The sequence below is a fragment of the Choloepus didactylus genome, chromosome 6 (genome assembly GCF_015220235.1).
Source record: "Choloepus didactylus isolate mChoDid1 chromosome 6, mChoDid1.pri, whole genome shotgun sequence".
NCBI lineage: Eukaryota > Metazoa > Chordata > Mammalia > Pilosa > Megalonychidae > Choloepus > Choloepus didactylus.
The window spans coordinates 36206321-36228639 of record NC_051312.1 but is presented as its reverse complement, the minus strand read 5'-3'; the positions used below and the strand labels follow the sequence as shown (position 1 = coordinate 36228639).

General features: G+C 39.8%; 1 protein-coding gene across 4 annotated transcripts in view; it reads left to right on the top strand.

The window, feature by feature from the left end:
* TTC17 (tetratricopeptide repeat domain 17) overlaps positions 1 to 13651 on the top strand; it is a 164500-nt gene extending 150849 nt beyond the window's left edge. For 3 of the 4 annotated variants that reach the window (XM_037838737.1, XM_037838735.1, XM_037838738.1), the window contains 3 exons: positions 9034 to 9153; positions 10764 to 10907; positions 12481 to 13651. In XM_037838737.1, coding sequence (XP_037694665.1) covers positions 9034 to 9153; positions 10764 to 10907; positions 12481 to 12612 — 396 coding nt within the window. In that variant the 3' untranslated portion in view covers positions 12613 to 13651. The remainder of the gene's footprint in view (positions 1 to 9033; positions 9154 to 10763; positions 10908 to 12480) is intronic. The other variant, XM_037838736.1, reaches the window with a different exon arrangement.
* The last annotated feature ends 8668 nt before the right edge of the window (positions 13652 to 22319 follow it).

Genomic DNA, 22319 nt, shown 5'->3' with positions numbered 1-22319 from the left:
CACATTAAAAAAATCATACACCATGACCAAGTGGGGTTCATTCCAGGCATGCAAGGATGGTTCAACATAAGAAAAACAATCAATGTATTACAACACATTAAAAACTCGAAAGGGAAAAATCAATTGATCATCTCAATAGATGCTGAAAAAGCATTTGACAAAATCCAACATCCGTTTTTGATAAAAACACTTCAAAAGGTAGGAATTGAAGGAAACTTCCTCAACATGATAAAGAGCATATATGAAAAACCCACAGCCAGCATAGTACTCAATGGTGAGAGACTGAAAGCCTTCCCTCTAAGATCAGGAACAAGACAAGGATGCCCACTGTCACCACTGTTATTCAACATTGTGCTGGAAGTGCTAGCCAGGGCAATCCGGCAAGACAAAGAAATAAAAGGCATCCAAATTGGAAAAGAAGAAGTAAAACTGTCATTGTTTGCAGATGATATGATCTTATATCTAGAAAACCCTGAGAAATCAACGATACACCTACTAGAGCTAATAAACAAATTTAGCAAAGTAGCGGGATACAAGATTAATGCACATAAGTCAGTAATGTTTCTATATGCTAGAAATGAACAAACTGAAGAGACACTCAAGAAAAAGATACCATTTTCAATAGCAACTAAAAAAATCAAGTACCTAGGAATAAACTTAACCAAAGATGTAAAAGACCTATACAAAGAAAACTACATAACTCTACTAAAAGAAATAGAAGGGGACCTTAAAAGATGGAAAAATATTCCATGTTCATGGATAGGAAGGCTAAATGTCATTAAGATGTCAATTCTACCCAAACTCATCTACAGATTCAATGCAATCCCAATCAAAATTCCAACAACCTACTTTGCAGACTTGGAAAAGCTAGTTATCAAATTTATTTGGAAAGGGAAGATGCCTCGAATTGCTAAAGACACTTTAAAAAAGAAAAACGAAGTGGGAGGACTTACACTCCCTGACTTTGAAGCTTATTATAAAGCCACAGTTGCCAAAACAGCATGGTACTGGCACAAAGATAGACATATAGATCAATGGAATCGAATTGAGAATTCAGAGATAGACCCTCAGATCTATGGCCGACTGATCTTTGATAAGGCCCCCAAAGTCACCGAACTGAGCCATAATGGTCTTTTCAACAAATGGGGCTGGGAGAGTTGGATATCCATATCCAAAAGAATGAAAGAGGACCCCTACCTCACCCCCTACACAAAAATTAACTCAAAATGGACCAAAGATCTCAATATAAAAGAAAGTACCATTAAACTCCTAGAAGATAATGTAGGAAAACATCTTCAAGACCTTGTATTAGGAGGCCACTTCCTAGACTTTACACCCAAAGCACAAGCAACAAAAGAGAAAATAGATAAATGGGAACTCCTCAAGCTTAGAAGTTTCTGCACCTCAAAGGAATTTCTCAAAAAGGTAAAGAGGCAGCCAACTCAATGGGAAAAAATTTTTGGAAACCATGTATCTGACAAAAGACTGATATCTTGCATATACAAAGAAATCCTACAACTCAATGACAATAGTACAGACAGCCCAATTATAAAATGGGCAAAAGATATGAAAAGACAGTTCTCTGAAGAGGAAATACAAATGGCCAAGAAACACATGAAAAAATGTTCAGCTTCACTAGCTATTAGAGAGATGCAAATTAAGACCACAATGAGATACCATCTAACACCGGTTAGAATGGCTGCCATTAAACAAACAGGAAACTACAAATGCTGGAGGGGATGTGGAGAAATTGGAACTCTTATTCATTGTTGGTGGGACTGTATAATGGTTCAGCCACTCTGGAAGTCAGTCTGGCAGTTCCTTAGAAAACTAGAGATAGAGCTACCATTCGATCCAGCGATTGCACTTCTCGGGATATACCCGGAAGATCGGAAAGCAGTGACACGAACAGATATCTGCACGCCAATGTTCATAGCAGCATTATTCACAATTGCCAAGAGATGGAAACAACCCAAATGTCCATCAACAGATGAGTGGATAAATAAAATGTGGTATATACACACGATGGAATACTACGCGGCAGTAAGAAGGAACGATCTGGTGAAACATATGACAACATGGATGAACCTTGAAGACATAATGCTGAGCGAAATAAGCCAGGCACAAAAAGAGAAATATTATATGCTACCACTAATGTGAACTTTGAAAAATGTAAAACAAATGGTTTATAATGTAGAATGTAGGGGATCTAGCAGTAGAGAGCAATTAAGGAAGGGGGAACAATAATCCAAGAAGAACAGATAAGCTATTTAACGTTCTGGGGATGCCCAGAAATGACTATGGTCTGTTAATTTCTGATGGATGTAGTAGGAACAAGTTCACTGAAATGTTGCTATAGTATGTAACTTTCTTGGGGTAAAGTAGGAACATGTTGGAAGTTAAGCAGTTATCTTAGGTTAGTTGTCTTTTTCTTACTCCCTTGCTATGGTCTCTTTGAAATGTTCTTTTATTGTATGTTTGTTTTCTTTTTAACTTTTTTTTTCATACAGTTGATTTGAAAAAAGAAGGGAAAGTTAAAAAAAAAAAAAAAAAAAAAAAACGATGTAGTGCCCCCTTGAGGAGCCTGTGGAGAATGCAGGGGTATTCGCCTACCCCACCTCCATGGTTGCTAACATGACCACAGACATAGGGGACTGGTGGTTTGATGGGTTGAGCCCTCTACCATAAGTTTCACCCTTGGGAAGACGGTTGCTGCAAAGGAGAGGCTAGGCCTCCCTGTATTTGTGCCTAAGAGTCTCCTCCTGAATGCCTCTTGGTTGCTCAGATGTGGCCCTCTCTCTCTGGCTAAGCCAACTTGAAAGGTGAAATCACTGCCCTCCCCCCTACGTGGGATCAGACACCCAGGGAAGTGAATCTCCCTGGCAACGTGGAATATGACTCCCGGGGAGGAATGTAGACCCGGCATCGTGGGATGGAGAACATCTTCTTGACCAAAAGGGGGATGTGAAAGGAAATGAAATAAGCTTCAGTGGCAGAGAGATTCCAAAACGAGCCGAGAGATCACTCTGGTGGGCACTCTTACGCACACTTTAGACAACCTTTTTTAGGTTCTAAAGAATTGGGGTAGCTGGTGGTGGATACCTGAAACTATTAAACTACAACCCAGAACCCATGAATCTCGAAGACAATTGTATAAAAATGTAGCTTATGAGGGGTGACAGTGGGATTGGGAATGCCATAAGGACCAAACTCCACTTTGTCTAGTTTATGGATCGATGTGTAGAAAAGTAGGGGAAGCAAACAAACAGACAAAGGTACCTAGTGTTCTTTTTTACTTCAATTGCTCTTTTTCACTCTAATTATTATTCTTGTTATTTTTGTGTGTGTGCTAATGAAGGTGTCAGGGATTGATTTAGGTGATGAATGTACAACTATGTAATGGTACTGTAAACAATCGAAAGTACAATTTGTTTTGTATGAAAAAAAAAAAAAAAAAAAGATAAGGGAATACTACAAACATCTCTACATACTTAGATTTAACAACTTAGATGAAATGGACCAATTCTTTAACACAAATATCCCAATTTACCCAATATCAAACAGATAATTCAAATATGTATTAAGGGCATTGAATTCATAATTTAAAAACTCCCTCAAAATAAATCTCCAGGCCCAGATGGTTTTACTGGAGACTTCTACCTAATACTTAAAGAAAAATTAACACCAATTCTACATAATTTCTTCCAGGAATTAGAAGAGGAGGGAACTCTTCCCAACTCATATTATCCTGCTACCAAAACCAGACAAGTACAGTACATTAAAAAGAAAACTACAGGCCAATTCCCCTCATGAATATATACACAAAAACCCTTAACAAAAATATTAACAGATAGAATTCAGTAATATAGAAAAGGAATTATACATCATGACCAGCAATACAAGGCTGGTTCAATACTCTAAAATCAATCAATCAATGCAACCAACCTTGTTAACAGAAGAAAAATCAGATGATGACAAAATTTAACAAGCTTTCATGATAAAAATTCTCAGAAAAAAATAGGAAAAGAGAGGAACTACCACAACTCGATAAAAAGCATCTACAAAAAGCTTGCAGTTAACATTGTACTTGAAAGATTGAATACTTTCCTCCTAAGACTGGGAACAAGTCAAGGATGTTCACTCTGACCACTCTCATTCAACATAGTGCTGAAGTTCTAGCAAGTGCATTAAGGCAAGAATAGGAAATAAAATGTATACAGATGGGAAAGGGAAAAAAAAATCTCTATTTCAGATGACATAACTGTTTACCTAGAAAATTCCAAGATGTCACCAAGAAAAAAACACCTGGAACTAATCAATGAGTTCAGCAAAGTTTCAAGATAAAAGATAAACATACAAAAATCAATTGTATTTCTGCATACTAGCAGTGAACATGTGGGCATAGAAATTAAAAATACAATGCCATTTATAATCAACTCAAAAAATACTTAGGTGTAAATCTAACAAAACATGTAAAAGGCTTGTATACTGAAACTACAAACTGATGGAGGAAATCAAAGAAGACCTAAATAAAAGGAGAAATATATTGTGTTCATGGATTGAAAGGCTCAATATAGTAAAGATGCTGATTCTCCCTGATTTGAATAGAGGTTTAATGCAATTTCTATCAAAATCTCAGCAAGATTTTTTTAATAGATATAGATAAGATTATTCTACAATTTATATGGAAAGACCAGGGAACTAGAAGAGCTAAAGCAATCTTTAAAAAGAAGGAAGGTGGAGGAATCACTCTTCCAAATGTTAAGGTTTACTATAAAGCTACAGTAATCAAGACTGTGTGGTATTGTAGGAGGAATTGACACATAGATCAATGGAACAGAATAGAGAATCCAGAAATAGCTCCACATAAATATCTGTATCAATATCCTGGTTGTGATATTTACTAGTTTTGTAAGATGTTAACATTGGGGGAGAGTGTAAGGGATCTATCTCTCTGTATTATTTCTTACAACTGCATGTCATGTGAATTTACAATTATCTTAAAATAAAAAATCTAATTAAAAATAAAAAAAAAAAAAAAAAATATTATCAAACCAAATCCAGCAGCATATTTTTTAGTTGTACCTTAACCAAGTTAGGTTTATCCCAAAAATATGAAAACTGTCTAACTTTAGAAAAACCTAAAGTTTCATTCACCAGATCAAAAGAGAAGAATTGTGAAATCAGTTTCAGTAGACTGCATTTGACAAAATTCAATGCCTATTTGTGATGTAAAAACTAGTGCAAATTGAGAATAGACAATAACTTCCTTAACTGATAAAAAGAAACAAAAACATCTCTATCAAAAATCATTCTGGATGGGGGAAATATTAGTAATATTTCTTTGAATTATTTGAATTTTTTTGAATTGAGGAAAAAGACAAGAATGCCTACCATCACCATTTCGTCAACCTTGTACTAAAAATCCTAGCAAGGGCAGTAAATCAAGAAAAATAGAATAGCACCAGGATTAGAAAGGAAGAAGCAAAATAACATTATTCAGAAATGATGTGATTGTCTACAGAGCAAATGCAAATGAATCAACAGATAAATTCTTCTAAATGATAACGTTTTATTATTTTGGCTGCTTGTAAGGTCAATAAATAAAAACAAGTGGCATTTCCATACAGCAGCAAAAATAATTAGAAAACATAATTTTTTTAAATGTATTTACATTGTCACAAAAACATCAAGTTCTCATAATAAATCTAATGAAGAATTAGGAGGACCTGTGTGAAGAAAGTGATAAGACTTTTTTGAAAGGCATTTTAAGAGACCCAAGTAAACAGAAAGATATATAGTGTTCATGGATAAGAAAACACAACATCATAAACATCAGTTTTCCCCAGTTTGACTTATAGAGTCAATGCAATTATACTCAACATACCAAAAGGGTTTTTCGTGGCACTTGAAGAGAAGCTCTTAAAATTTATATGAAAGGGCAAGGAGTAAGGAATAGACAAGACACTCCTGAAAAAAAAAAAATAATAAGGTTGTGAGAATTGCCTTACTTTTATAAAACTTATTAAACTGTATTAAGGCATTATGCTTTTAGCTCACGGATAAACAAAAATGACTAGGGGAACCGAATAGAAAGCTTAGAAACTGACTCTCACGTGTTTGAAACAGTGAGATATTAAGAAGGTATGATTGAGGATCAATGGGGAGGGGAAGGACTCTACGGGAAACTGGGCTGTGACAATTGCTTAGTTAATTTCAATCCTCACCTCACGTGTTACACAGAAAATCAGTTCTACATAGATTATGGACTCAAGTATCAAAAACAAACTTTAAAAATTAGAATAAAATATGGGAGATCTTTCTGGCCTTGAGGTAAGGAAAGATTTCTTAAGACACAAAATGTACTAACTGCAAAAGAAAATGTTAGAAATCCAACTACATTAAAGTTTAAAATTTTTTTTATTAAATACACCATATCCTATGACCCAGCAGTTCCACCCCTAGGTAGAAAAACCACACATTCGCACCAGAAAGCATAAAAACAGGAAACAACTCAAATACCCATCTACAGAATAGATAAATATATTGTGTTATATTCACCTAAAGGACATCTAATTATGCAGCAATGAAATGGGATGAATTAAAGCTACGTACAACAACATGGGTGAATCTTAGAAAAACAGTGTTAAGTAAAAACTTCAAGTTTCAAAAGACTGCATACTGCTTTATAAAGCACATGAAGGAGGTAATATCATTTAAGCAAATATATGCATGTGTGAGTGATAAAACTATGTTTAAAAAGAGCCACAGAATAGTAAACAAAATTTAAGATAGCATGTAGCTCTGGAGAAAAAGCAAGAAAATGGGATAGTGTAAGAACACAGATACAAGTCACTCTTAATTAGGGTGATAGTTTTGGGGGTTTCATTTTAGGTTTCCCACATAAATGCATGTTTTATATGAATATGTTCTTTATGTCCCAGACATTGACATTAAAGAAAGATAATTTTATAAAAACAAAAAGAATTCTTTTGGGAAACCAGTCAAAAGTATCAAATCATTAAGAAGAAGGAACAAATCAACAAATCAGGCTGGCTTCAAGCTTTTCTATATCAACTTTCAATGCCGAGAAGCAGTGGAGCAATACCAACAAATTATTCAAGGAAAGAAGGAATGAGCCTTTGTATGAAGGCTACAGATGCACAGTTTTGGACACGTACAATCTCAAAGAATATACTACCATGAGCCTTTTTTGAGGAAAATAATAGATGAACTTCAGCCAACCAGGAGATGTCTGGGGACATCACAAATGTCAGTGATCACCGAACGTGTTTAGCTGTAGAACCAATACTAAAGCAAAGGTGGGGAAAAGGATGACAAATCAGGATAAAAGTACAATATAGCCTGAAATTCTAGAATTGTTAAAATTAACCAAAAAAAAAATGAGATTGTAAGAAAGAAAAAGATAGGAGGCAGGGAAGTTTACTGATACCTCATCTGTAGTTGCTGAAAGAAACACATCAAGGAAAAGTGACAAATGAAGTAGATAGGAAAGTCCATAATTAGACCTAAATTAAGTACTGGGATTTTGTATATTATAAGGGTAGTATCTCAGTGGGGGAAGAGGTGAAGTATTCATTAAATATTACTGGGACAACTGAGTAGCCATCTGGAAAAAAAGTTAAAGTTGGAATCATATCTTTTACTTTAAACCTGGCTAAATTTCAAATGGATCAAAGCTTTTAATGTGAAAAATGAAATGGTAAAAGTTATGGGAAAAGACATGGTAAAATTTCATGATAACTTTAGAGTGAGGAAGGCCCTTCTAACTATGACTGAAATCTAGAAACCATCCAAGATAAATTAATAACCTGGACTATGTAGGAGTCAAAACCTTGTGTATCATGCAAAGCACCATAAGTCCAAAGCCTGACTTCAAACTGGGGGAAAGCATCTGTAACTCATACCACAGACAAAGGTCTAATCTCTGTAACATATAAAGAGCTTTTTCAGATAGTTAAGATAAAGACCTAGTAGAAAAATGAACAAAATATAAGAACAGATGTTTCACAGAAGAGAAATACAAAAAAAAAAAAAAAAACAGTCAAACATGAAAGGATGGTGAGCTGCACTTTTCATGAGGGAAATGCAGATTAAAACCACAGTTTCCCCTATCAGATTGACAGAGCTCCAAAAATTTAATAATACACTCTATGGTGAGGCTATAAGGAAACAGACACTTGCATATGTTTGGCAGGAGAGTAAATTGTTAACAATCCTAAAGCAGGCAAAGTGGCAATATTTGTCAAAATGACAAGTGCATATACCCTTGACATAATATGTTCACATCTAGAAATGCATACTGCAAATAAACTTACAAATAAAGATCTACTTAAATAAGTAATGGTACATCCATACAATGGAATACTATGCAGCTGTTTAAAACAAAGGCATGAGGAAGCTTTCTATGTACTGACATAGATCCCCAAGGTGTATTGTTTAGTGAAAAAAAAACCAAAGGGCAGCAGAGTGTTACCTCATGTAAAAAAAAAAAAAAAAAAAAATGGGTTATACCGCATATAGAAAAAAGAAGTCTGTTCATATTTGCTTGTCCAAAGCATAAAGGAATTCTTGGAAGGATATTTAAATATTTACTTATATACATTGGAGACAAGGATGGGAAGGAGACCTTTCACTGTATAACTTTCTATACTTTCTGGTTTTTGAAACGTGAATGAATTACCTGTTCTAAAAGTTAAATAAATTTAAATAAAAAAGAACATGGACATGAAACATACTTCTTCTGTTTAGTAGTTGGTTGGCTTTGGGTAAGATACTTAACCTATCTGAATCATAGTTCCCTCGCCTATAAAAGGGCTGCAATAGTAGTACTAAGCTCGCAAGATTGTTATAGGGATTAATGAGACAAGGAGCAAAAAGTGCTTGGCAGGATGCCAGCACCTAGCAAATACTCAGTTAAATGGTTGTTGTTTTTATTATCATTCTCATTCTTTTTAGCAAATCAGTATGTTATGTAAGAGACATCATCCTTAGCTAACTCTTCCTTTGTAGAACCAGACCTCCTGGGTTCTTTCCAGCATGGCAGCCCTCTACTGGAGAGTAAAAGGCCAAGGAAAGAAAGCAATTGACTGCCTACGCCAGGCTCTGCACTATGCTCCACACCAAATGAAGGTGAGTGAGACTCAGAGGGTGTCAACTTCTAGCTCTTGGTCCTTTCCATTGCCCAGTGGTTTATTCTGGGGTTTGAACTGGCCTTCCTCATGCTCAGCCAATAAGGAAGTGGTAAAAGGAACAGGATGGGGCAGGAGAATTTATGACCCAGCTTATACTGCAGAAAGCCTAGGGATTATACCCACTATCACACGTTTCCTACCTCCGCAAGTTGGAACATGGGAGAAAGGTCTTCTAGATCATTATGTCTTTAAATACACTGGCCTAAGCAGGCAGTCACCCTAGAGTCACTCTGGGTTTAGCTTCTCCCCAGGGGCCTGAAGGCCTGTTACACTTGTTTTGCTTACACTCCTGACTTGAGCTTGCTTCTGGGCACAAAGACACAAGTCAAAAGGCAAATTTCCATTTCTTCAGATCCATTGGCCAGTTCTTGGTCCTTATCTGACTTTACCTTCTCACACACAAAACATAACAAAACATCAGCTAGCACCATGTTTCATCAGTTTTTCAAAAAAAGTTCATTTTTGTTATAATGGCTAAGAATGTACAATTTTTAACAGCCATTTGTGTCCACATGTGCTGAATTTTGCATTAATCCAGATCTCATACTTCCTAAAGACATGGTTTATGTCTTCTTTGTTCATTCAGGCAGTATGTGCCTTGTTGGCTTGCTGTCAGGCAGTGCAGTGTTCTAAATATAGCTCTGCTCTTATTAGCTTTGTGACCCTAGGCAAGTCATTGAACCCCTATGGATTCATCTAATGATATGCACTCTATGGATGCCCAGTAAGGACAAAGATGGGCCCTTTTTTTGGTTTCTTCTATATCTCCTATTGAACCCAGTATAGTACACAAGGACAACAGACACTCAGGTAATACGTTAGAGAATAAATATTTGTGATGAAAATAATATTGCTACTTGTTCAATCCATCATTCTGTGCTCCATGCCGCTGGATGATAGGGAAGGGCCAAAAGCCTGTAGGTCAGGGGTCGCCAAACTTTTTCTGGAAAGGGACAAGATAGTCTTATAGACTCTGTAGGCCAGGTGGTCCCTAGTGCAACTGCTGAATTCTGCCATTATAGCACAAAAGCAGTCACAGACAGTAAGTAAAGGAATGGACATTGCTGTGTTCCAATAAAATTTTACAAAAAGTGGGCAGTGGTTTAGATTTGGCCCATAGCTAATAGTTTGGCAATCCCTGCTCTAGAAGATGCAGTGCTCCTGGCGGAAAATACCCTGGCTCTGTGACAGCACTTCTCAAAGTGTGGTCTGTGGACAGGTGTCATCCCAAAAACTAGTTATTGTCAGTCTGCAATGAGGCAAGAAGCTTGCACTAGAATGTAAATAAACTACATCCCTCAGCACATGGTATACCTCAGTTGGTATTTTTGTTCATTATTTTTATGCAAGATTCTCAGAAAGAAGTAGTGCATATTCTGGTGCAGCTCTTCATCTAACACAGACCAGTGGCAAACAGCAGATTAGCACTCTGGAGTCGCCCTACTCTTATCATTTACCAGGAAACAGTTGTTGCATTATCTATGATCATGAAAACTACAAAAGTTTCCCATATTCTTCCCTTCTCGCCATTCTCCTTCCTTCTCCCAGGATGTGCCCCTGATTAGCCTGGCCAACATCTTGCACAATGCCAAGCTTTGGAACGATGCTGTCATAGTAGCCACCATGGCAGTAGAGATTGCACCACACTTTGCTGTCAACCACTTCACACTGGGCAATGTCTACGTCGCAATGGTGAGACTGGGCTTGTAAGCAGAATCTACCAACTCTAGTATTTTCTCAGTGGTACATCGTCATTGATTTCAAAACTTCTTTGAAAACATCAGTTTCCTCAAGTTCCCTGTAAGATTGGTATCTAAAATTGCTGGCTCCTCCAAGGGTGTATATATTTTCATGGAAAGGGGTTTGAGTGTTTTGTTTTCTTTTTAATAGTACCTGAAATTCATCTAAGTATTTGCAGTTGTGTAGTCCCTAACCATGAGTCTAATTCTAAGAGTAGAGTGAAATGTACCTGCAATTTTCTGGAGACATTTCCTGTTCCAGAAGACCTCATCTAACACTCCACATAGACATCTACCACTCACATTGTCTTACTTACAGGTTGTGTTAGGTACCTGTCATCAGTGAACTCATGATGCCTTGTCCATATTTCTCTTGCTGTATTTTTACCTTGTTTTATCATTTTGTTTGTTTGTTTAAATGTTTGTCTTGCCATCTAAACTGTGAGCTCTTTAGGGAAAAGACTTCTCATGTCCCGGTTCCCAGCACCTCATACAGCGTTTGGCACATACACCAAATATTTAATGAATAATGAAGAGCCACTAGTTTCATAGGATACCATTTACAGAAAAAAATGGCAAAGCCATCATCCACAACCCTCATTCTGGTCAGAAACAAGGACTCATTTTAGAACTTAGAATCTCATCCAATTTCATCTAAAGCTTGGTGTCATACATGGGGCTATTCTCAGAATACTCTCAGTAGAGTTTAACAGAATGAGAAGCTCCAGACTATAAACTTTACTTGTCACCCTTGACTTCAAAGTCAGGAAGTATAAATTGGCCAGGTGGGTACTGTATTGCTGAATGTGCAAATTTTCCTCTCTAGTTTTGTTCCCAACAAATGTGAGATTTGCTATTAAGAATGAAGAATTCTGGCTCTCATTTGACTAGAAGGAGCCATTTAGCCAGTCAGTTTGGGCTCTTCTTGAGAGTATTAATCTAGTGTAAAAGATTAATGCCTTCAGTGTGGCAGCAAACATTTACAAACCATACTGGTATTTGTAAATGTCAGGGAGAATTTTTAAAACTCAAAATTTTAAAGTCTAATTGAGATACCTGACTTCACTTCCCTCTGTCCAGCTATAGCAGAAAATGCAGTCAGGTGCATCATGAGCATTTGCCAGGCATGGTTCTAGAGGTTCCTGTGAAGATTAAATAAAAGCGTTTTGTAATGCACCTAGCACAGGGCCTGGCACAAAGTAACACATAATGTTAGTTCTTATCTATTACTACCATTATTACTCCTGTAGTTGAGTCAGACCTTTGTAAGAGTTGTTCATCCCTTCTCCCTCTGGTTCTTGAGCTCTGCCCATAGTTTTCTTTGTGAATTTGTACCTTGGGAATGGAGGCAGTTTTTTGCTCCCAGACCTCAGAGTTTTCCTCAGAGATTTAAGCCCACTGAGAAATAATGCAAGGTTGCCACTAGCCTGCAAGGACAGAGATGCTTTTCAAGAAATAAGAAGTCATGGAATGAACTTGGTCTGGTGGATATCATTCCTTTCACATGTGTCCCTTGCCCCCCATAGGAAGAGTTTGAAAAAGCACTGGTGTGGTATGAATCAACACTGAAGCTGCAGCCCGAGTTCGTCCCTGCCAAGAACCGAATTCAGACCATCCAGTGTCACTTAATGCTGAAGAAGGGACGGCGTTCTCCCTAGCGCACTGCTCCTTTCTCTTTTTCTCTTTTTCTCATTTGCTTACAAAAAAAAAAGAATAAGAAAAGAACCCAATCATTGTCAGTATCTACTTTTAATGATGTTTGTGACAATAACTGAATAAGATTTACAACAGGACTTTTAAATATGCGAGAATTGGTTTGTTTTTGTTTTGTTTTTAAGTTCCTTCTTTTCCCACCCAACCCTAGAAGAGGCATCTTCAGAAACACAAATTTCTTGAAAGGAAAATGCAGCTTAAAGATTGTGTAAATACTGAGCCAAGACATTTCTGGAGCTGTGCTCTGTCTCCAAAACCTCGATGCCTAAGGGCTCTTCTCAGTGGTCCAGCCAGCCGCCTCCTGTCTGGAGGAGGGTGAACCCGCACCGCACACTCTCTGCTTCCTGTAGTAGCCGCTTTTGTCAGTGGCAGTGCAGAAGCCCACTGGGTGCTAGTTCAGTGAGAAGCAATGTCCCGCGCTCTCTCCGTTCGATCGCCATGCTCATCCTGGTCTTGTCCCTTCCGTGCTGCTAGGTTACAAACTCTCAGAAGTAGTTTTCAGGGGAGGAAGTGGGAAATGTTTTTAAAAACAAAAGATTTACAACAAAACCTCTTGGGATCACCTGACCTTTGTAATGTTATTTATGTTGGGGAGGGAGGGGGGCTGAGGAGGGGAATCAGCAGTGTACAACATCTGTATCATGTGTATTTTAATTACAAAACACAAGGAAACCAATTAAGTTGAAATCCTGTGTAACAGGTTTATATATATAGAATATGTATATTTGAAGCCCTCTACAGACAAGTCTATGTTTTACTAATTCTTGGCTCACTGTGTTATCCCTCTTGGAATAAGGTGTGAGTGTCAGCTCCCTCTCTCTGAGGCCTTCAGACTTAGCTTCTCAGGGGAGAGTGTTGAGCCAAGGTTGAGTGTTTTCATACAATACTTTTCCCTTTGGTCCCAGGAGAATCAGAAATTCCAGACATTTTGGAATCTTAAGGGCACATACTGAGAACAAAAATAAAAGTTGTTCATGAGCAAAATAGGTCTGTAGTGTGTTTTTTCTTTAGAACCAGCCTAATTTGGACAGCTTAGAACCCTGCCTGAAACTCGAGATCTTATCTCAAGTCTTAGATCGTCTTTCTCTGTTTTTCTTTCCACAACAGCAAAGTAAGGGAAATATAATGCATCACTAGGTTTTATAGTTGATGAACTTATTAGCATGAGACATTGGCCCAGAAAAGAGGCACAGTCAGCAGGTGTTCAGAGTTCGGTTTATAATTGACCTTCCCTGAAAACAAAGAAGAACCGAAACAACAAAGCCATGTCTCAGGTGAACACTAACCAGAAGATCCTAAAGTTCATCCAAGTAAACTTCATGGAGAACCTTAGGGAGAGTCATCCAGTATTAAGTTAAGCATTCCCTTTAGGAAAGGACCAGCTACTGGTCTGGTCTCCATCCCTTTGGTTTTTCCTTTCCCATAATGTCATATAAATGGAATTATATAGTATATAGCTTTTTGAGTCTGGGTTCTTTCATTTAACATAACATACTTGAGACATATCCATGTTGTTGGATGAATCGATAGTTCATTACTTTTGGTTGCTGAGTGGTATTCCATTGTTTATTTACCTGTTGGAGGACATCAGGATGTTTCTAGCTTTTAGAGATTATGAATAAAGCTGGTATAAACATTCACATACAGGTTTTCATGTGCACATTGTTTTTCATTTCTCTTCTATAAATAATTCAGCAGCTGCTTTTCTGCTCTAGATCTCTTGAAAACAGGAATGGTCAGCCAACAATGAAAGGCAGCAACTTCAAGTGAGTTTTAGGTGGAAGGAGTATAACATAGAGGCAAGTGTGAATCTGCTTATCTGAAAGGAAGGGGAAAGAACTTGGCTTTTCTTTGAAATGATTGGGAATTGCTTCCACAGCTTTGTGTCCACCCTTACCTCAGATGCTGCTTTAAATCAGGTTCAGTTGGACACTGTGTTGCTTGGCCCGCTGACAGACCAGGTGTGTGTACCTCTTCCAGAGCTAATGACGTAAGAGCCCAATATGATGCAAAGGCAAGCAGGTAGGCACACAGACATTGCACCAACAGGCCCAGGCCAGCTTTTTGCTTCTTCGCTGTCTCACAGCCTACCGGCCCTGTTTCTGCAATCCCAGAACTCTGTGGGCCATATTTACCGAATAGATCAAAGGTCTGGACTTGCAGACTCCAACTCTAGAACCAACTTGTTCGGGGCAGAACTTTGATCCCAACTATCCAGTATAATGGTCTGCTGTTCCACATACCCAGAGAAGAGGCCCTGAGGAAGAATTTCTAGGGAATAGTTCCCCAGAACTTTGACCTCAGAATGGGGCCCCATCTCCAGTATCAACTTTGTGGTGGGTCTGTTCCTTCTTCCCAGAGCCCCAGAATGGATTCAACAAAACTGAATTCAAACCCTAGCCCGGCCCCTTACCAGCAGTGGGAGTCTGAGCAAGTCACTAAACTCTGAATATCTCACTGACTGAAAGAAAATTAAATGGGGGTGATAAGAACTACTCTTCATAGGGCATCTGTGAGAATTAAAGGAAATAAAGAATATGAAGCACTTAGCACAGCATACCTAACCAGCCTACCTCCATCCATTATCTAATCCTCACACCTGTAAAGTGAGGTACACAATAATATATCTATTATACAGATGAGAAAATCAAAGCTCAAAGAGGTGAAAGTGACTGGTTCATAATCACGGTACATGGAAGAGCTTCAGATCTAAACCAAGCTCAGATTTGCCTGGCAACATATTAGTGCTCTTAACTGCTCTGCTAGATTGTTTTTATGTAAAAACTATTTCTAGCAAGTATGTCATTCTTAGGTATGTTCCCTATTTGCTTTCAGGTGTGTTGGTCTTGTCTCTCCTGTATGTGTTCATTTGTCACATGTCTGTGTTTCATAGCACTGAATGCAGCACTAGTATATAGTAAATACTCAGTAAATGCTAAATATTGTTATGCAACATAGTTGATATGTTCCTCTGCTTCCCACTGTTGGAGTTCTGAGGGCTTTCCACCCACATCTCACCCAGTCTCAAGGATGTGAAGTATCTTGCTTCACACACTCTCTGCAGCAGAACTTCCAAAAACAAAGCCCCAATATCCATACTTCTGCCTCAGGCTCCCTGCTCTTGATCTGGGCAATAGAGGAAAGTGCCTGACCCCCATGAACCTCACATGACCTTTTCCACCCTTCCCTGCCCAAGGGCCTTGCACCACCCACTGGGGAGAAGGCCGGGCTGCTCTGGTGTGCCTGGCATCATGTGCATCCTTTTCCTGGGCCTCCAGTGACTCCACCCTGACATCCATGCCAGCTTCTGTCTCCCAAGCAGCAGTTGAGCTAGGAGCAGAGAAGATTGTCTTCAAAATTCAGCATCTGTGGTTATTCTAATGGTCTGACAGGTCTTCCATAGGTCTAGTTCCATGTTTTCCCTATCTGAGGAGATGTAAACAGGCAATTCCAGCTCTACCAACCAATAAATTTAATTCAGCACCTACTGATGTCCATTCCTAAGGATGAGACTTGAGACATGGTCTCTGCCCTCAAAGATGTCATGATCTGGTTGAGGAGATGAGAATGAGAGAAGTAGAGAACACAAAGCCCACTCTGAATGCTGAAAGACCCAGAAACTCAGAGTTCTCTGACAGATCCACTATCTGAGTCCCCTAGGGAGCTGTATACTTATCTGGGTTTAGAGACCTTGGTTTGGACACTCCACTCAAAGTCCTCCATGGCTTAGCCTTTCATTTATTCATTTAACAAACATGTTGAATGTCTATTATGTGCCAAGCATTTTGCTGGCCACTGCAGATAATTCAAAATGGGGGGAAATCGAGTGTGAGTGGGGGTGGTGGAGAGAAATGATGGTGGGCCAGATCATAAAGACATTATAAACAAACCACTGGAGTTTGGACTTTGTCCTGAGGGAAATGAAGAGCCACTCCCCAGCTTACATTTTAAACTACAACTTAGCGCTTCCTATATGCTTCAAGTTTTCACGTTTCCATGCATTTGATCATGCTGTTTCCATTACAGGAATGCAAAATCCTACTGCTCCCCCCTTTTTCCACTTATCTAACTCTACTCATTTTCTGAGACATTGTCCATGTGTCACAGGATGTCATGCTTCTATGGTTCGATAATCCCTACAGTGACAGTCATCACACTGTATTGAAATAAGCTGATTATGTATCTTGTCTCCATTCAGATGTTGAGCTCCATGTCAAATCAATATCTCTTTCTCCTGCTTGCTCAAAACATGGGCCTGGCATATATCAGTTGCTTAATAAATTATAATTACTGAACTATTGAATTATGGTGAACAGGCCCAGAAATACCCTAAAGAAGCTATAGCAATATCAGGGAGAAGACACTAGGAAAAGGTAACTATTGAGAGAGAGAGAGAAGACTAAATCATGGAGAACTCCAGCAGACATGAGGGGACATTGCTCTCACTTAACCTATAGAGGTCCTGTCTGGCCTCTCAGCTCTCCCCTGAGCCATCCACTGTTCCTGATCCGTGTAAAGCACTGGGAACAAGAACAGGCACACAGTAAGCAACCAATAAATGTTACCTGTTCTTATTAACAAAGGCCTTCACACCTGCCACCAAGCTCTTTCCCTATTCTGAAAATAAATTATCTTTGCCTTTATGTTAAGAGTTCTGTTCCTTTCTGGACCCTGATGCAAAGTTTGACTGCTTAGGGAAGTGATTCTTAGCCTGGAAGGTGGGGAGCTTGCCTCATTAAAACATTCATAGAAACACTTGGGGAGATTTTTCTTTATCTTTGTTTTGCATTTTGGTAGTTTTCTTCTGTTACATCTTCCAATTCACTAACTCTCTCTTCAGCTGTGTCTAGTCTATGTTTAACCCATCTATTAAGATTTTTATTTCAATAATTTTCATTTGTAGGATTTCTTCTTGGTTCAAAATGCTCATGTTTCATAATCTCTCCTTCTTGCTTTACGGGTGCTAGTCTTTTAACTTCTTGAACATTTTCAGTATACTTACTTTAGGTCCCTTTCAAATTGCCCTATAATTTCTTTTTCATCATGTATGAGTTCTCCTATTTGTTGGGTATATGGACTGTCTGACCCAGTAATGTTGTAAAGCCCTAGTGTTCAGTCTTTTGATCTCTACTCTTCCCTATCTTCTTTCATTTCCTTAGTGATCTCATCCAGTCACATGGTTTCAAATATGATCTCCATGCTGTGACCTCCAAATGTACATATACCTCCAACTCAGGCATCCTCTATTAACTCTAAATTAATTCATTCCGCTACCTACTCAATATCTTTACTTGGTCTGTACAATACTGAATTCCTTATCTTCTCCCCAAAATCTTGTCTGTAGTCTTCCCATACTAGTTAATAGCAGCTCCCTCCTTCCAATTACTCAGCTTTAAAAATCCTGGAGCAATCCTCAGATCCTTTTTATTTCCTCTAGATTCCATATCCAAAGTGTCAGCAAATCCTAGACGCTACACTCAGTATATCCAAAATTTGGCCATTTTTATCTCTTCTAAATAGGCCCAAGTCACCATTTCTCACCTAAACTTTTGCAAAAGTCCCCTCACTGGTTTCCCTGCTTCCACCCTTGCACCCGTAGAATCTATTCTTACCACAGCACCCAGAGAGGTCCTGTTAAAACATAAGTCAGATAATTCCATTCCTCTGCTTAAAACTGGTGACTTACAATGAATGACCTATAAAACCCTACACAATCTGGTCCCATACTCACCTCTCTGGTCTTATCTCCTATTACTCTCCCTCTTGCTTACTCCACTCCAGCCACACTGGTCCCCTGGCTTTGTTTTGAAATTTCCAGTCATTCTGCCTCTGGGCATTTGCATTTGCTATTCTCTTTCCCTGAAAGACTCTTCTCCCAATTCCCCACTTGGCTCACCTCCCCATCACCTTCTCTGAGAGGCATCCTGAGCATGATATTTTAAATTGTGACATTCTTCTCCAAAATATCCTAATCCCCTTTCCTGTTTTACTTCTCCATAGTTCTCATAATTATTGAATCTATTATGCATTTTATTTATTTATTTATCTCCAACTGGAATGTTGGCTCTAAGAATGCAAGAATCGTATTTGTTTTGAATCCTTACATATCTCCAGCTCCAGACTTGTAGTAGGTATCTAGAGAAAACTGCTGAATGAATAAATGAATGGTGCTGAACTTATATAGTTTTTGTTCTTAAGCTCACATTCAGCAGAGGTTAGCATCCAAGGTAATCCCACACATGCCTGGGGTTGTGGACACCTTCATATGGGAAAGCCCACTGCTGGAGCCCTGCAATACCAAACACACTTTTAAGTTCATTTCTCAGTTTGGGTTTCTGCATTGTGGGTAGAATGTGAATTAGGGCCAACCTTCCCACAAGTAGGAGGCCAAGAGTCCTAATTATTTTTTTACCCACTGCCCAGGGAAGACTGTTCTCTCCTCAGCAGCAGCCCTGGCATGGTGGACAGGGGATTTCTGGTCTGCATCTTGTCGCTGGCTCCTGCTCTCCAGTTTCACACAGAGCCCAGTTCCATCTCTCAGCTGTCCATAAGGCCTAACTCCTGCCTCAGACCACAGCTCCTCGGGCCTCTGTTAATTCTTAGGCCCCTAGGGGCTCCGCAGTCAATTCCATTCATGGCACCTGGTGATTTCTCTTTGTTGAGTTTGCGTTAACTCTATTTTTAAAAACCTTTTATCCTGCTTTTGTGTGTGTTGGGGTGGAGCGGGGTGGGGGGTAAGTTCCAGTGCATGCTCCATCTGCTATCATGACTGGACATTTGGAGAGGGAGGTTTTATATTACACATGACCTTTCCCCCAGAAACTCTGGAATCTTTCCCTCCGGGGGTGGGGGAATAGGGAGCTGGGCCCCTGCATGAGGAGACTGTTGCTGGTAGACATGAAGCCTCCATAAAGCTGAAATAGAAAAACGGGTTCAGGTGCACTGGCTTAAGAGCAGACTCCCATTTTGACTAAAGTTCACCTCCTCCGAAGGGAGGCCATGCCCTCCAGCCCCAAATCTCTGCAGGAGCCTATTACAAAAGGCACGACTTCTCTGGAAATGTCCAACTCCTTTGCAGAGGAGACCTTTTGTGATTTGAAAACAGGCCCAGGCTACTGTTGAAAGTAGGCTTAGCCAGACCCTTACAACATCTTTCTTCATAAAAATGGCTGATGGGAGCCAGGGCCTCTCCACTGAGCAGTCTCCAAGAGTTTTGAGAATGTGTCTGGAGTCTTCTCACTAGTTGTTCTCTCTATAGCCAGGAGCCTTGGGGTGAGATTCATGAGGATTAGGTGGGCTTGGCTGTTCCACGCACCAGGAGCCTCCAGCTCAGGGATCAGGCCGACTCCTGCCCATTGCCCTCCAAGTCCTGAAGGTGGTAACTGGACCCAAGGCTGGGATCTGAGGACCAAACTCAGCACTAAAGGAGGACCTCATAGAATTCCAGGGGACTATGTCCTTAGGCACGAAGATGCATTGGAGCAGCTCCCAGTCACTGAGTGCAGAGAATGGAGAGGTAAATGGGAAGTGAATGGAGCCTGCCTTAGAGTCCATGGACTGCATGCCTTACAGCAGACTGCGTGGCTTGAAACAACAGAAATCTTTTCTCTAGCAGTTCTGGATGCTAGAAGTCCCAAATCAAGGTGCTGGCAGGGCCATGCTTCAGTTGAAGCCTATAGGGGAGAATCTTTTCCATGCTGCTTCTAGTTTCTGGTGGTTAGAGGCAACCATAGTGTTCTCTGCCTCAGTCTTCACATGGCCATCCTCTCGCTGTCTGTCTATGCCCAGTTCTTTCCTTCTTATAAAGACACCAGTCATACTGCATCAGGGCTCACCCTAATACAGTTTGGTCTCATCTTAATAATATCTTTGAAGATCCTATTTCCAAATAAAGTCACAGTAATGGGACTGGGAGGTTAGGACTGGAACATATTTTGGGGGAGGGACACGATTCAACCCACAGCAGAGCCCCTGGACCTCAGCGGTCCAGAAGGTAGCCACTAGCTACATCTGGCTATTTTCATTTATTAAAATTAAATGCGAATTTTAAAGAGTTCCTCAGTTGCACTAGCCATACTTCAAGTGCTCAACAACCACATGTTGCTACTGTACTGTACAACGCAGAAGGTTCCATTGGATAGTGCTGCCCTCGACAATGAGCTGCACCCCCAGCCACAGATGTATCACTGCCCAGACACCACACTGGGTCGCGAATGAGCTCGTCCCTAGAGAACATCCAATCAAAAGGCCCCAAAGCTCAGTTCCCTCGAGCAGATCTATTCTCACCTCCTCCTCCTTTTTTTTTTAAATGCAATTTTATTGAGATATAATCACATAACATATGATCATTCAAAGTGTACAATCACTTGTTCACAGTATCATCATATAGTTGTGCATTCATCACCACAATCTTTGAACATTTTCATTGCTCCAAAAAATAAAATAAAAATTAAAAAAGAACATCCAAACATCCCATTCTCCTCATCCCCACAGTGTTCATTTACTTTTTTAATACAGTTTTACTGAGATGTATTCACACATCCTACAGTCATCCACAGTGTACAATCAGTTATTCACAGCACCATCATACATTTGTGCATTCAGCACCAGAATCAATTTTTGAACCTTTTTCTTACTCCAAAATAAAAATAAAAGCAAAACAGAACATCTAAATCTTTCCATTCCCTCCATCCCACCCAATTCTTCATCTAATTTTTGTCCCCATTTTCCACTCATCTGACCATACAGTGGTTAAAGGGAGTATGAGCCACAAGGTTTTCACAATCACACGGTCACACTGTGCAAGGTACATAGTTATACAATCGTCTTCAAGAATCAAGGTCACTGGGTTGCAGTTTGAAAGCTTCAGGTATTTCCCTCTAGCCATTCCAACACACTAAAAACTAAAAGGTGATATCTGTATAACGCATAAGAATACCCTCTGGAGTGACCTCTCGACTCCATTTGAAATCTCTCAGTCACTGAAACTTCATTTTGTTTTGAAGATCCTCTCAATCCCACAATGCCAGGTCCAGGCTCATCCCCAGAAGTCGTTTCCTGCGTTGCCAGGGGGGATTCACACCCCTGGAAGTCACATCCCATGTAGGGGGGGAAGGCAGTGAGTTCACCTGCTGAGTGGGCTTAGAGAGAGAAGGGGCCACATCTGAGCAACAAAGAGGCACTCTGGGGGGGACTCTTAGGCACAATTACAAGTATCGCCTCCTTCTTCTTAAGAAATAGTTCTTTCTTTCTGATGCTGGATGGGTCTTGGGGTTTGGGGGTCCAGATGAAATTGGGTATGAAGTGGGACAGGAACTGGTTCTTTTGGCTAAGAGGAGAGGGCTTGGAAGGCCCGAGAAGGACAGCCGCAGGTCCCACCACTCAGCACTCCTTCAGGCCTCAGAGGCTTCGAATACGCCATCTCTGCCTGGATATCCTGTCCCTCACATCAGCTTACCCAACATTGTGCCAGAGCCCATATTCCCTCGGTCTCCAGAGGCTAGTGAGCATGAAGACGGACTTGGTCTGCGGGTTTTGTTCCAGCTGGGGAAGCACATTTGGCCTTGCACAGGCAGGAAGAACTGGACAGTCAGTGCCCGCCTCAGCCCTGACAGATGGGGTGTTGGTGGACAAATACCCTTTGAGTGGGATG